Source organism: Coturnix japonica, chromosome 1, assembly GCF_054131305.1.
Source record: "Coturnix japonica strain WE chromosome 1, WE-NBRP24, whole genome shotgun sequence".
NCBI lineage: Eukaryota > Metazoa > Chordata > Aves > Galliformes > Phasianidae > Coturnix > Coturnix japonica.
The window spans coordinates 165448084-165463633 of NC_140663.1; the positions used below are offsets into that span (position 1 = coordinate 165448084).

The following is a 15550-nucleotide window of genomic DNA, read 5'->3' on the forward strand; positions in this document are numbered from 1 at the left end:
TTCAGCTAATGTTACTCCTGAACACACTTCCACACTTCACAGAATCACAGAAAGATCTGGGTTGGAAGGGACTTCAAGGATCATGTAGTTCCAACCCCCCTGCCTGGCAGGGCCACCAAACATACATGTTTACTAGATCAGGTTGCCCAGGGCCCCGTCCAACCTGGTCTTGAACACCTCCAAGGACGGGGCATCCACAACCTCCCTGGGCAGCCTGTTCCAGGGCCTAACCACTCTCCTAGTGAAGAACATCCCCCTAACATCCAACCTAAATCTTCCCTCTTTTAACTTAAAACCATTTCCCCGTGCCCTGCTATTGTCAGCCCTTTCGAGCCACTCTTCGGCTCCCTCGATCTCCTGCCCAACGCCACAGCCCTCCCGAGGGTGCCGGGACACTCCCACACTTCCACCCGGCCCGGAGCCTCCTCATCCATCAGCGGCCCGAGCCCGGCTCCGTGCCTCCTTCCTTCTGCCCCCGGGCCACCCCCTCCCCCGGGGCCGCCTCTCCCCCCATCGGCGCTGTGCCCGCCGCCCGCTCCCGCTGCCCCACACCCCGGCGGCGGCTGCAGCGGAGCGGAGCGCTGCGCGGGGGCGGTGCGAGGCGCGGAGCTCCGCCGCGGCGGCCGCAGGGGAGCGCGGCTCCGCCTGGAGCCGGGTCACGGAGCGGCCGCCGGAGGGGAGGGGGCGGCGGTGCCCGCCGGGGGTTTCTCACCTTGCCGCTGCGGCCGGGCACAGACGCGCGGCGGAGAGTTGAGCGTGGAGGAAGTTTGTGGGAGTAACTCGAGCGGCTGTGACTGCTGTTTCGGGTGGGATTTTTTATGTGTTCTTTTTTGTTTTACTTCGTTTTCTTGCCCGGCTCACAACTCTCTCGGCAGCCCGCACGAGCAGCGCACGCAGTGCGGGTGGCAGGCACAGCCGGGGAGGGCAGCAGCTCGGCGGGCAGAGCCGCGTTCCTTCGCAGAGCCGCGGTCCCGTGCACAGCGGATCCCAATGCAACTGCTCATCCTCCTCCTCCTCTACGCCGTCGTCTGCGCGAACTTTTGCAGCCGTCAGGGCACCACCGCCCCTGCCCAGAGCGGATCTATCAGAGCCCTGCGCTCCTCCAACGTCAGGAGGGATGGTGAGTGTCCCTCTGCCTTTTTGATCCCCGAAGGCTCGGTCTGCGGACGGAGCACCGAGAGCGCCCCGAGGGCTGCCGGCCCGGAGCGCGGACGGCCGGGCGGGGGGAGGGAGGTGCGGGTGGAGAGGTGGCTCTGCACGGCGGCCTCTCCCGAACTGCTGGGGGCAACTTAGAGCGGACGTCCCGGCAGCCCGCCCGTCCCTTGACAGCCCGGCCCGAGGCTCCGTGGCGGCCGTGGGCTGTTGGCCCCGGGGCGGTGGGCGCTGGTTGTGCGGGCAGCCCGTTCGTCAGCTCCCGGTGCACGTTCCTCCTTCTGGAGTGTAGACTTGACAGAGGGGCCTGGGCCTGGGGTGGGCTGTTGGCTGGGGTCTATGGGGGCAGTGCTCCCCGTTAGTGCCAACCACACTGCTGGCAGAGTGATGCCCAGTGATGGTGGGTGGCAGGGAGGATGGCTGTAGGCTGTCACTGAGGGCATGGCACACTGAGGGCATGGAATGAATGATGGTCCCAGTCTTTGTGTTTTAACATGGGCTCGTTGCCTGCTGTGAGCCGCCACCACCTCGGCCGCTCAGGTGCTGCGAAACTGTGGCCCTGTGGTGGATGACTGCGGGGCTGCAAAGCATTGACACAACTGATTCACCTTCGGAAACAACTTGCTCATGATCAAAGAAGATGAACTTTTAGGATCTGGGAAGGGGAAGAGCCTCTGCTGTGGGATCTGCAGGCTGTGTTCCAGTGCCGTGTGAGAGGATCTGCGCCTGCTTGTTGCAGTGTACCTCCTAAGAGGGAAATGTGAGATGTTCTCCTGAAAAGGAGCAGAGTTCGGTTCAAGTCTTAAAGTTAATGTGTTTCAGTTGCCAGCATTTATATCTTTTGTAAATCCTTTTTAAGAACCCACTTACTTGAGCCATGTCCAAGATTGTACTCTGCATTTGTCAGTGTTTATTTTTCAGAGTGTATACAGTGCATGTAAGGGGTATACAGTTGACTTTGGAAGATGTTTTTGGTTCAGAGTTGGAGCCATATTGAACTTAGTAATCTTTTGTATACCTTCCCTTGTCAGTGCATGGTGGTGTAGATGAGGTGGAGAGACTTCTTAAAACTGAGATAGCAAAACTGGAAATGAGACAAAATTGCAGTTGCTTGGAGCTTGGAAACCAAATTTAATCCAATACAAAATGTGTTTGCAATAAAAGCCCACATCCATTATTTCTGTTTCATTCTTTAAAATGGCTGCGTGTTTTATCAAACTTCATGAGTTGTTAGCCTGCCATCTTAACCTCGAAAGAGCTGATCTCCTTCAGACTTAAAATGTGTTTTACAGTGATCTCCTCTGTTTAGTCAGTGGAGAAATCTAATGCTTAATGTGAGCAAAGTTTTCACATTATTGACAGTGTGTTTTGCACAGAAGAAAACTTTGTGTAGGGAAATTTCTTTTTGGAGTGACTGAGAGCACAAGGCTGTGTGAAATGCTTAGTTAATTACTCTTTTTCCCAGTTGTGGTCAGGTATCTTTGCTCTATACCCTTAAAGATGACTTTTATACCTTGAGGTGACTGAGCCTTCTCTGTGCCAGGTATGGCACCAGGCAATGTGTTGTTGTCTGGAAAAGGCAGATTTTTGTGAAGCTGTGTATCACTTTTGACTGACCCCTGTGGTCTGTATAGTTGGTAGCCAGGCTGGTTGCTACCTATGGACAGGAAGAAGTGAGCTGATGCAGAGCTCACACAGCTCTGCAGCCCTTTAATGGGGCATTATCCATGTAACTAGTAGGTAACACAACTTGAGGAGGACTGCATACAAACCTCCACTTAGACCCTGCCTTGCTCTCTACTTGCACTCAGGAGTTCTATTTTTCCTCAGTAAAGGACAGAGTATTCTCGCATGGCCAATGGAGCTGGGCATCTGCTTATAGGATCTAAAGCAGTTCAGCTGCCAACAGGCCTGAGCTTACTCCACTGAACCAAACTGTTGCTTGAGTTTGTTGACTAAAGACCTATATTTGTACCGCCAAAGGTTATGAGCTGTATTCCAAATATTGCGTGCATGAGACAAGCTCAGAAGCAAAGTGTTCAGACCATAGTTGGCTGTCCGCCACCACAAGTATTTCTGTCTTTTACAGTTTTCAGTGTTTTGTTTTGGTCTGGTATGGAATTGCATTAAAGACATGTGGACTGCATTGCTGAGTGAGGCAGACAGTATTTTTTGCATTGTAAGTATTTGCAGATATAGTGATATGGAATAGGATCTAAGAGCACATAATACGCTGGGAGAAATGTGTTCCAACAGTCTCTCTCAAAATGCATAGCAAGTATAAAAACTAATTTAATATTATGTCCTGGGTTTGATGATCATGATTATTACGTTGTGGAATTAAGAGATACTGCAAAGAAAGCCAGATCTGTTAAACTCTCTAAAAAAAATATTCTATCTTGGCATGTCCAAGACCACCTGCACACTTTATTAAAAAAGAAAACAATCCTTTGGATTTCAGTTTTCTGTTACCTCCAAGTAGGATAAACCAGAGGTACTGAATACACAGAGCTATAATTTGGAGCCTTGGTCTTGCTTCTGGCCAAAACAAACTTCTTACTGCTCAAGATTCCAGATTGTCTTTTCCTCTTCCAGGTAAAAGAGGTTGGTCTGTTTGTAATTGCACTTAGTGCAGACTGAGATTGCTTTTTGGAAGAAGTCTATAGATGAAGGGCAACGCGTACAAAATCAGTCCTAATGATTGCCAAACCTGAACTATACTTCCTGCTGAAGGTATTAAAAATATAAATAATCTGCTTACAAGACATCTTCTTGCCCTCATGCAAGGACAGGCATTGATGATTCAGCTGTCCAGTGTAGCACAAATCAATATTTTAAAGCATTGTGGAGATGCCAACAACATTTATAGCACACGAAATGGTATTTATTTAAAGTCTTTATTAATATTGTTAAGTCCTTTGAAATTTGTCAGAATTACACACGGGGAGCTTCGAGATGATACCCTTATAATATTTACCTCACTTACCAAGTTGTGGTATGCATATAATTCTACCTAATTGCAAGAAGTCTGATATTTTGGTTATGTCTACATGGAGATGAAAAGCGGAGATGAGAAGTGCTAAATAATGTTTACTGTCTGGTTTCCAGCTGAAAGATCAGTTGTTCGCTGTTATCTGTTGTGAGCAAACATCTGTATGAACACTCAGTCTAAAAAATCATGCCTAATCTGTATACTTATACGAAGCCCCATTATGCATATTTTCAACTTTAAAACCAAAGTTTAAATGAAAGGCATAGTGTCAGATCATTTTTGTATGTGAACAACTGGAAGCCGTAGGATCAGTATCTCCTGAAGTGGATCTGAAAATCCGTAACATCAGACAACTTAAGTTTTTCTGAGTTCTTGTGATTTTTATTTTGAATCGAAAAATTAGTGGCTTTCAAGCCTTAGATTGCTTGTGTGCCAAAGGAATAGAAAGGAAAGTTATATTTTATTTATAAATAAGTTATATTTTACCGCCCTGGAGAAGTGGTAGCAGCTAACCTAAAGTTAAGTCCTCTGCAAAATTACTAGAATACCTTTCAACCTTCATCAGATTACCAGAAAATAAAGTAAAAATCTTATTTTGCCCATAGTAACTCAACTTGTTCTTTGATTGTTTAACTTTGACAGTGCGTCTTATCTGTAGAATTAACTGTCTGGACTGAAGAGTAACAAGGGATATTACATGAGAATTGCATCCCCGATTCAGCAGCAAGCGGGTTAGAGGAGTTCTCCAGTTACGCACTGAAATGTATTTTGCTAGGTGGATGGCTATCACATAGTGGAAGCTGCCTCACTTACAACTCTCCAGCCATTCTCCCAACAGTTCTAGTTTCTCTTTAATGCATTTATTTGCATGAAACTTAGGCCAGATAATTATTAAAGGGCTTACAGAGAAAACCAGATAATTTGTTGCTTTGATTCCTAGAAATGAAATACTGCTGAAAATTGTGAAGATAATGTTTGTTTTTTTTTTTAACTGTGATCCCATTTTGTAAAGCACCGAGGAATAGGAATAAATAGGAAACTCATAGGAAATTATTAGTGAAGTAACATTCTTTGTGTGGTTTACTTTGTGGATCTATAGAATTCCATTAAGGACCAGAGGCTGCATCCTACAGGATTCTATGGTAGCAAAGCTTGAATAGCTCATATGAGAATGTGGCCACGTGCAGTTAAACTAACTGTCTTATAAAGCAAGAGTACAACTACTGGCAGAATCTGTCAAACATTCTGTTGAAATAATGTATATATATAGTACTTGTGTATCATAGGCGTATTATGTGTATGCATACACTAACATATCTTGTACCTTTTACATACTGTATAGGTTATATGCACGTACACAATACATAGGTCAGATGACATGAGGAGGGAACATGCAGTATAGCAGGTTTCGTGTGACTTTCCATGTCAGCTGAACAACAAACAGCTAGACAGAAATTCCAGCCAAACTGTTCCATACAATTGAGGTTCTTTTTGCATGATGTCACCAGCCATATAATCTGTGGAATTTGAGTTGAAACCAACAGTTACCCGTAAAGGTGTTAATCAACTGTCCAGGCTGGAAGTGGAAGTTCTGAAGTGCTCTGTGTGCAGATAATTTTTTAAAATTAATTAAGGAGAAATTTATAGGGACTTGGGTTGTCAAAACCAGAAGTTCTTTCAACAAAAATAACATGCAAATTCACTACATTGCATTCCTGTCACTTTTTCCTTAGACAAGATATAGATATTACATAAAATGAACAGATCTACGAAATATGTATTATCTGTACAGCAAGAAGCTTATTTGGCAAATAGTGAATGAGCAGGGTAGGAAATAGCTTTCATTTTGTAATTCTAATAATGGCATCTATACAAAAGGTGCAGCAGAAGTCTGAATGTTTTGTGATCCAGACTTTTCATGTGAACCATCTTCCTTATATTAAAATATATCTACATCAAATTGTAGGCTTATTTTTTGAGAGCAGATATCTCACAAGTCTGGTTTAACACAGGAAAAGTAGGCACCTGCCTTAGGTACCAGAGTCCAAAACATCTGATAATGTCCAGCTCCCTGTTGTTCAGGAGGCAGCAGTGGTGACCTCTACAGGTCCCTTCCAGCCTCTGCCATCCCATAGTTTGATAGAAGGTGGGTGCAATATGCCCTCCCTCAGAAGGAGCAGTTGCTCGGCTCATCCCTTCTGTCCCCTCTCCCCCACATTCATACAAATTCCCCTGTTCATCATGCACAGCAGCAGTAGGTGCTGTGACACCTTCTTCTCCCACAGCTGTGCACCCAGCTGTGTCCATTCTCCTTGCCTTTCATTCCTCATGTAGCAATGTTCAGTTTTGCCTACACAGTTAAGAAACCTTGAGGTGCCCATCAGCTGTCAGTAGCATGTTCCCAGCTCTTGGAAGGGACTATCTGCCTCTGCCTGCTCTGGAATCTGTGGGCCTAGAGATTTGCTGCTTAAGTTAAATGAGTGCTAAGGAATATCATGAAGGTTCTGTGTTGGCATTCTCTGTAGTAAGACTTTGCCTTCTAATGCAGGAAATTTTAGTAGTATTCCTTTCAGTTTTTGGATTCAAATTGTATCCAAAAATCACCTGGAAAAAAGCTGATGATTATTTTTAAGAGGGTGATTATGTTATACCACATTTTGGATAAAATAGGCCACGTATATCACTGCTTCTGGTGAGAATCTCTCAGCTAAACGGAATGGGATGGGTTAGGTACCTTGGCAGTTTATTTCAAATCAGTCTCCTGTTTACAAAGCTAAGGAAGCGTCCTGTTTACAGTATCAAACTGGATGCATTTTCTTCTGGGAGTGTGGCTTTGGCTCCAGTATTTTTGGTAGTGAATAAATCCTACATGATCTCAAGCTTCCTATTGTACTTGAGTAATCTTCAGTTTCGTGCTTCCTTTTTGATCTTTGTCCCACGCTGTGAAGGCCAACATCCCTAATTTCTGCTTTGGCAGTCAGAGCTGTGTGTATTTGGAGTTGGGACAGGAGGACACACTTCTACCTTCTGTGCGAACTTCCTGCCAATGTATTTTAGCCCCGCTGTGCATTGGGACTTGCTGTTGTTAAAAGTCTATAAAAATATTTATTAAACGGTGTGGTCCAGAAAGAAGTTGAAAAATAGCGGGCTTGACCTTCGTTGTACTGAAATCAATGGCAAAAACTTCTATCAGCTCTTACCACAGAGGGGTCTGGCTTACACTTCATGTGAATGAATGCAGGATAAAGGGAAGAGGCTTAGGAATTCAGTTATAGTTTGGTATGTAGGCACATTTTACAATGGGTTCACCGTGTCCGGATGGTTTTTCTCCTATACTCACGATCTCATGTGTCATCCACAGGATATCCTACAAGAGACTTGATCCGCAATACAATTCTAAACAAGACCTTAAGGAAACCTGTCGGTATTTTAAAGTGTCTTGTATTGTTTATGTTTGTTTTCTTGTGGTGTTTTTTTTCTTTCCTTTAGTTGAAAGAAGCTTATAGTGTAGTATGTGTGGGTTTTGTTATTGTTTACTTGGATCGGTTACAGATGATTTTTCTCATAGCTGCATGTGTTTCTAATCTGATGTGACTCACAATAAAAGTGTATTGAGGATGAAGCAGCAGTCCAGAGTAGTTACAGAGGAATAAAAATAGGAATAAAAATAGGTACGCAGAATGTTGATTACCAGATGTACTGTGGAATTTGGAAGCCCTTTCTGTACCCTTGTGGTCTTAATTTTTCAGCCAGGAATTTGTTTGAACGATAAATACTTTGCTTCAGTAGATGAGTGACAGCAGTGCTGCATGAGACCAGCGAGTAAATGGTAATAATGCCTTTAGATTCTTTGTGGAAGTGAACCAACACAGCTTCTTAATCACAGTGTCTCAGCAGGGACAAGCATTGATAGGAGTGATTTCACTAACTCATCAAAATGTCAGTAAAAGGCTTTAAACCTCATCACAGAAGTCTACAGAGAATTTGCTGCTTTGAAATCAATAGAAAGCCTTGACGTTACTGCACTCTGGTTTCTTCTCCTCAATCAGGTTGTGGGCCTGTGTTCTTGCTGCTTTGACTTTCACAGTGCTGTTTTGCTGTCGTGGATGGAGACTAAAGCATTGCAAACTTCACTTGTAAGAGGAAAGCAGAAAGTTATTTGTTGATATAAAATAAATATAATGTGGTAATTTGAACATGGTGACAATGACTTGACAATATGAAATGGCTGGGTTCCCTTGATTTTTTGCTATACAGAGGGTAGGGGGTGCATAATGAATATAAGATGAAATCTTAGCAAAGCTGGTATAGCTTAAAACAGTAAATCACTTAGGAAAGATCTATTGGCAAGGCATCATCATGTCCCAGGTGAATCTTGAGAGGTGTTCTTACTCAAGGAGAGATTCTGGTGTGCAGCCAACTGCTTGCAAGAGCTCTCAGAGGTATTCTTAGGCTGCTTATAGGGTAAGATGATTGATTCATACAACTTAGATCTACTGAACTAGGTGCCTCTAAGCAAGAGGTAAAATTCTCACATCATGTAGTAACCATCCGGCCGCTCCTACTGTAAATGTGATCTCCTTTTGCATAAGTAAACACATGAACCTCCAGAGCCAGTTCCTTGATATCTGCCGTATAGTACCGTCAAAGTACATTACATGTTGCCACTGAGAAATGGATGCTACAAGGGAGCTTTGTGTCAACTACTCTTTGCAGCACACTTGAATGAGAGGTGTCCTATGTCAGTCCTTGGGCCCATAGAGCAGTCAGGCTGTGATGTTGCATTCCCACCTCCACACGTACATCCTGCCTCCTGTCAGAATTGAGGACACATGACAACATGGAAACAAGAAACTATCCCAGGAAAGAAGGGACTCTCATGTGACATCCAGTGCAGATCCCAAGGACCATTCCCAAACACATGTTCTTCCCATCATGGCATGCTGAGGAGGATGCACAGTGGACCGGCACAGCTCTTCAGCCTGCTCTTTCCTCATTCCCTTACCCGATCCTGGCACATGTGAGATGAGAACCCTGATCAGTGGGCATGAGCATTTGCCATCATTTTTGCTTCTGGCAGTAACACTATGGTTAACACGTTGTGCTCACTGTAAGGACTGAATCACTTGGAAAGGCAAAAGGATCAACTCCAGCCCTCATCACTCACAGACAAAGACTGGAGATCCTCACTCGGGTGGGTGTGTTAGTCCTTAAAATGCTACAGCTTTGCTGCCACTGCTCTCCTGTTCACTGTCATCATCAGAGATGTCGCAGACTTGGAGCTGAGGACATGTGGATAGCTGTTTTGGAGAGCAGAGAAACATGTGAAGCAACCATATTATGGCCTGCATAAAAGTCAGATACCTTGTCTTGCATGCTTGCCTGAAAATAACTTCCATGGAGTGGAAATAAAATGGCAGCCTCCCCTCCAAAGACGCAAAATGGGGAAATCCTGCTTTTTGTATCTTCGAGTGTTTCTCAGGTTTGATTTCACTCGGTGCCTAAGGAAACAGTCAAAAGCCATAAGAAAGTAATAATAATATACATAATGGTATGTTGGCTTGGATTTGTGGGTTGTTTTGGTGGTTTTCTTTTGGAATGTTAAAGGCTTTTTGGTTTTTTCTTTGTCAGTAGATTCAGAGAGGGTGCTTTTTAAAGCTTGCAGGTAGTGCCTTTTATTTTTGTATAAGGATCTTGTCTGAGGATTTCTCTCCACAGCCTGTGGAAATGCTGTTTCCTGATGCTACCTTATTTTTGTGCTATCACCAAGTGTGGCAGGACTTAAAGTCAAGTCTTGTCAAGTAGATTGCTTTTCAGCTTACCTTGGGCAAGCCATTAGTCAAAATATTGACTGAGTAGAAAAGTGTCACTTGTTTTTCTTATCAGAAGTGAGACAGAATATTTTTCCATATATGCTTTTGCAGCCAGGTAATTACAAATTAAGTACATGTCACTGTAGTTTTGACAGTGTATTTCTTGCACTTCATGTTCAAAAAGGCCTTCAAAATGATTGGCCAAACAGGAACAGAAATACCCAGAGCTGCCTTTCTCATTTCTTTCTAAAGATGACAGCCAACCTGGAAACCAGATGGGGCTTCTGTTTCTATTCTTCTCACATGGTTAGGAGGGAAACATTTTCTGTGTTCATTTGTTGTGTGTAAATATTATTTACATAATCACAGAATGGACTGGCAGAGACCTCTGTGTCCCTCAGGCCCAAGCCCTGCTCCAGCAGCGACACCGAGGGCAGGGTGCCGAGGGCCACGTCCAGGCAGCTTTGGAATATCCCCAAGGAGGAAACCCCACAGCCTCTGGACAGCCTGTGCCAGTGCTCCATCATCTGCACAGCACAGTAGTGCTCCTGGTGGTCAGAGGGAGCCTCCTGTGTTTCAGTTTGTGTCTGTTGCCTCTTTTCCTGGCACTGGGCACCACTGAGCAGAGTCTGGCTCTGCCTCCTTTCACCCTCCCATCAGATCCACAATTTTTCATTACTGACATCGAGACACAGCAAAAGAAAGCTGTGAATTTCTGCAGTTCTGGGAGTTGAAGATTTGTACTATCTATCCAGTCAGTGGATTAACTATATTGAAAACAAAGCACTGTCCTCACTAGTCTTTATCTGAATGTTTGCACTTATAATAATGCAAAGGAAAGCAACCAGAAAAAAGGAAGATCTTAGCAGCAGAGATGTTTTCATTTCAGTTATTAGCAAAATGGAAAAAAAAAATAAAAATTCTCAGCATGACTAAACATGTAATATTGACCTCAAACATTTAAAAAATTGAATTTAAAATCCCTTTAGATGAGAAGTGTAGTTGATTCTGCAACATTTTGAAGTGCATGGAACAAAGAAGGATTTGAATAGTGTGTTAAGGATCCTTTCTGCCTGTCCTTGAACTACCTCATCCGTGTCATGCTGTTGGACACAGAAGGTTATCCTCTTGTTCCAGCCTGTGTGGGTTGGCAGAACTGTGGCAGTGAGGAGTCTGGTGCCTCACCATGCCAGCCTTACTGCAGTTCCTGCCATTTTTGTTAAGAGGAGCAGATGATGATGTTTGGTCTCTTTATTCCTCACTGAGCATTATGGGACTAGCAGTCTACTCCCACCTTGTGAGAGGCACATCTGTGTCATTTTGTGTCCCTGTGTATTGTTTTCAGCTACTGTATAAGATCTACTCTGATTGAAGACCCTTGCCTTGCCTTCCAAGATCTGGAATCATGCAATTCTAATTATTAGGTGATTGAGCTCCATTTGTACAAAAGTAATTTACTGTAACTATGACCTTACTAGTGCAGTGTGATTTCAGCTGCTGTTCCCCTCCCACTAATGACTAGTAAATAAAATGCTGATCTATTTTACAGCTTTTATGATGCATTATTTGGAATCTTTCTCATAATAGGACAATTTTTAGGCGTCTGCTAAGGGGGATCTGACTCTATGATGAATCTTAATATAGTTTGAGTGAGATCCACATTTCTGATATGAACAGGTATTTCTAGATTTATATGCTAGGGATTCATATTTTACATTTACCAGTGAAGAGAAGGAAGAGGACTAGCTAACCCATGTATAAAATAGTTATGGCTTTTCTCCCTTGAGGTTAGCAGAAGAGAAGGGAATATTACAGAAAACGTGATAAGCAAGGTCTTTGTTTGCCTTTCCTTAACTCTGGTAGCTGGAGACTGTTCTGTATGCAAAGAAACTCTGTTGAGGAATCATGAGAGAAAACAGTTTTTGATACTGTGTCTTATAAATCTGTCGGGATCATTCAGTCAGCATGGAGGCAGCTGCTGATACCATCTGATTTTAAGCATGTGAATTAGTAATTATTCTTTTATAGGATTTATTACTGTCTGGTGATTAATGTGTCTCCCTCTGCTTGTTCTGGCACCCTCCAAACTAAAATATAATTAATACACTTCAGACAGCTTCGGTTGTCCTCCCCTTGGAGAAATTCAAGAAGTCCAATGTCTTCTTTGGAGAGATTTGGTGTCCGGGGCTTCCAAGGATCCAGTCTGGGGACCTTATCATATTTTGACACCTTCTCCACCATCCTGTTTTTCTAGGAGAGAATGAATGGTGCTTCCTGACCTGCCACAGTGTGTGTTTAGCAGTTAGTCCATCTGTGGAAGGGTAATAAAATAGTGTGCAGAATTATTTGGTTCTTGTATAAATATTCTGTGTTCCCACAGAACATGCTAAAGATAATATGTGGCCTATATGCTGTTTGATCGGTGTTTTGTTCCTAGAGCTCTTCCTGCCAGATTAATTGCAAAATAAAAATTCCACCCCATTCTGTTTTGAAAACAAACACACACCTTGCTATGGACTGAATGACATCATCAGCCAATAAGAAGGTTCCTATGTCACCACAGTTAGTACTTCTCTCAAGCAAGTGCAGAGCATTGCGTATTCATTTATTTCCACTCTTTATGTCTGATGTGCATGGGAAATAAGCAGGTGCTTATCTCTGTGTAACTCCAGGTGTCCAAATGCTACATTTCTGTTGACAACTTTCAGCATAAACTTCGTGCAATATATTTCATTGTTCTGATAGACATGTGTAAGTCACTCTGAAAGCAGTACCTCCTATCTCTGTGTAGACTACAATAGATGCAAGGAGCACAATTGCACTGTTTGATCTGTCAAACCCTCAGCTACAACACACTATTTTTCAGCAAAGTCACCATCATGAGCTGTGCATTTTCGCCAGTGATGAACAAAAAAGCCCTGCATGCCATGCTCATAAAAATCTGCACTGCTGGATGTCACCACTGTCACTATCAACACAACTGAAATGCACCACCCACTGCCTCTCTGTGCTGTCATCTGCTGTTTGGTCTCCATAAACATTCAGCAAGGGTCAGTGAATGTCATTAGTTGCCTTTTTTTTTTTCTGTGTGGAGGAATTCCGTTCCACACCTTTGCTTCATCTGCACTTCCATGTCAGACACCAGTCTGTCAGACTGCCCCTCTGCTGCCATCTGTCACACAGCAAGAAAATGTAATGGAGTAGTGGTGGGAAGGTTCAGCCTCTACTGCTGTACCACCAACATCTGCCTCTGCCAACAACATAAAACAGGAGACATTTCTTTTGGTGCAGCCCTCATAGAAAAGCAGGCTATACTTTTATACTTGTAGAGTTCTAGAGCTGTCTGGACTTAAAACTTTTGTATGACAACAGTAAATGTTGTTCTCAGCTATAATCAAGCTTTACGTGTCAGTGAAAGTCTTTTAAAACCTGTGTTGTTTGGAAGAATTGTTGTCATGTGATCTTGATAACATTAATGGCATTGTGGAGATCTGTTTGCTTTTTGTATTGTTTACATCTGTTCAATGAAAATGGAGGCTATTTGGTCTGCCACGCTCTGGAGACCATTCTGCTCAAATTTTATGCAATCAGCATAATCTTCTTCATGTTTGCTTTTGGAGTTTCTCTTTAAATGTAGGCCTTGATTATGTGGTAAAAGCCATTGTTGATTTAAAAAGTGTGCTATCTGGTTTGAGGAAGAAATGCATTTGAAATCCTGACAGTGTACTTGAAGTAGTGAACATATTGCAATGTATTGAAAGCTATTGAATATGTGGCATTAGATAACAAGAAATTTTACCACTGGAAGTATTGCTGTTTTCTTAATTACACATGGAATTGGAAAGCTGTTAATCTTTTAAGGTCATCTTAAATTTTGTAACCATATCTCATAAACTAACTTTATCTTCTGTATTTACAATGGACTGAATACTGGTCTTGGTGCTTTTTCAATATCTGAGGCTTAAATTGTTGCTGTACAGAAATTTCACTCGTGTTACTCATGGTTTCGGTTTTCCTGGCAAATGGAGAGTGAATATATATATTTTTTTCATTTCTTATAATTCACTCAAAATTGAGAAATGAGTTCGGGCTTAAAAAAGAAGAAAATAAAAACCCTCCACAACAGAATTGAAATGAGAATGCTCATTTTCTCTTTGAGTCTGTAAGTACTAAACAGGAACAACTGACTGTAAGAATTTTAAGTGCATGAAGTCAACAATGCAGAGAAGAACAAAGAACATGTTAGGATCATACCTGTGCAGATGTTTTCAGAACTATTTTCATTTTCAATTCATTTAATTTTGAGGTCCGGGAATCGTTTTGTAAATGTGGGTGCTGTTGTGTACATAGGAGAACTGATGCTTTGCTAATAGGCAGTATTTCCTTTATTTACTAAATCAGACTTGAATGCAAAACATGTTATGGTTGTTCTTTTTTGGATACTTTCAACACAATTAAGGTAATTTTATTTAACTAAGAGCTATTTAAAATGCTGGGATCTGCACATTTTAATTGAATTCTGATCTCTATCCAAATACAGCTGGATGCAAACCACAGTCAAAACAGTCATTTTCATTATTGCAAATTTGTCATCTTAAAAATCACAAAATTCAGAGTATGTAACAAATATACGGTGAGACGAAGTAGCTTTAAACAGACATTACTAGATATACCTCATCTTCCTAGGGGGAAGACAAAAGACATTCAGATTCTTTCTGCTTTCCTGTGTATTTCCATGCGGCAGGCATATAGCTGATAGAGAAAACAGTCTCAGCAAACTTTGATTGTCTAAAAAACTGGGTTTCTCTTAAGCTTCTCTTGTAATTGAAGGGGAGAGAAGAGCACCTGCTGAGAACAGTTCATCCTGAATGTTTTAGATGTCCATCTTCAGGCAGGATGAATTACCTTCTGCTTGCACGTTCTTTTATCACACAGCACAGAGCAAGTCCAGGCAAGTAGGTCACCAGTACGGCAAGCTCAGAGGAGAACCTGAAAATATGCCAGTCTTTATCACACCCTGAAGTATGGAAGTGTTAATATAACTCTTCAAAATGTTGCGTCTTTAGGATAAGATTAAAGATTTCTTGAGTGATGAACAATGGCTTTATCCTGGTTATTTCTGACTAGTAGGTGATGGCGATGCATCACTCTGAGAGTGTCAGCTTCAAGAAATACCTTCATTGCCACTGCATTTGTGATAAAATGGGGAGGGTTGGCACTGATGTTGGGATAAGAACAGATTTAAGAATAGATTTTCCTTCCCTGTGTTAAAAATCATGGGCATTTATTAAATGTACTTACAGAGCATGAATTTGTAGAAAGTCTTCTGTTAGCAATTTTTTATATGTACAGAAGTCAGCTGAGGTTGCCCAGAGAGGCTGTGGATGCCCCGTCTCTGGAGGTGTTCAAGGCTAGGTTGGATGGGGCCTGGGCAGCCTGGTCTAGTATTAAATGGGGAGGTTGGTGGCTCTTCCTGTGGCATGAGGGTTGGAGCTTGATGATCCTTGAGGTCTCTTTCATCCCAAACCATTCAATGTTTCTAGAGTTCTAAGAGATCAGAATTTGTTGTTGCTGATGGCTGGATTAGACCTCA

At 42.7% G+C, this 15550-nt stretch overlaps 1 protein-coding gene across 4 annotated transcripts in view; it reads left to right on the forward strand.

The window, feature by feature from the left end:
• The first annotated feature begins 731 nt into the window (after positions 1-731).
• Positions 732-15550, forward strand: part of PDGFD (platelet derived growth factor D) — a 130960-nt gene continuing 116141 nt past the window's right edge. For all 4 annotated transcript variants that reach the window (XM_015852243.3, XM_032442181.2, XM_032442180.2 and 1 more), the window contains exon 1: positions 732-1120. In XM_015852243.3, coding sequence (XP_015707729.3) covers positions 991-1120 — 130 coding nt within the window. In that variant the 5' untranslated portion in view covers positions 732-990. The remainder of the gene's footprint in view (positions 1121-15550) is intronic.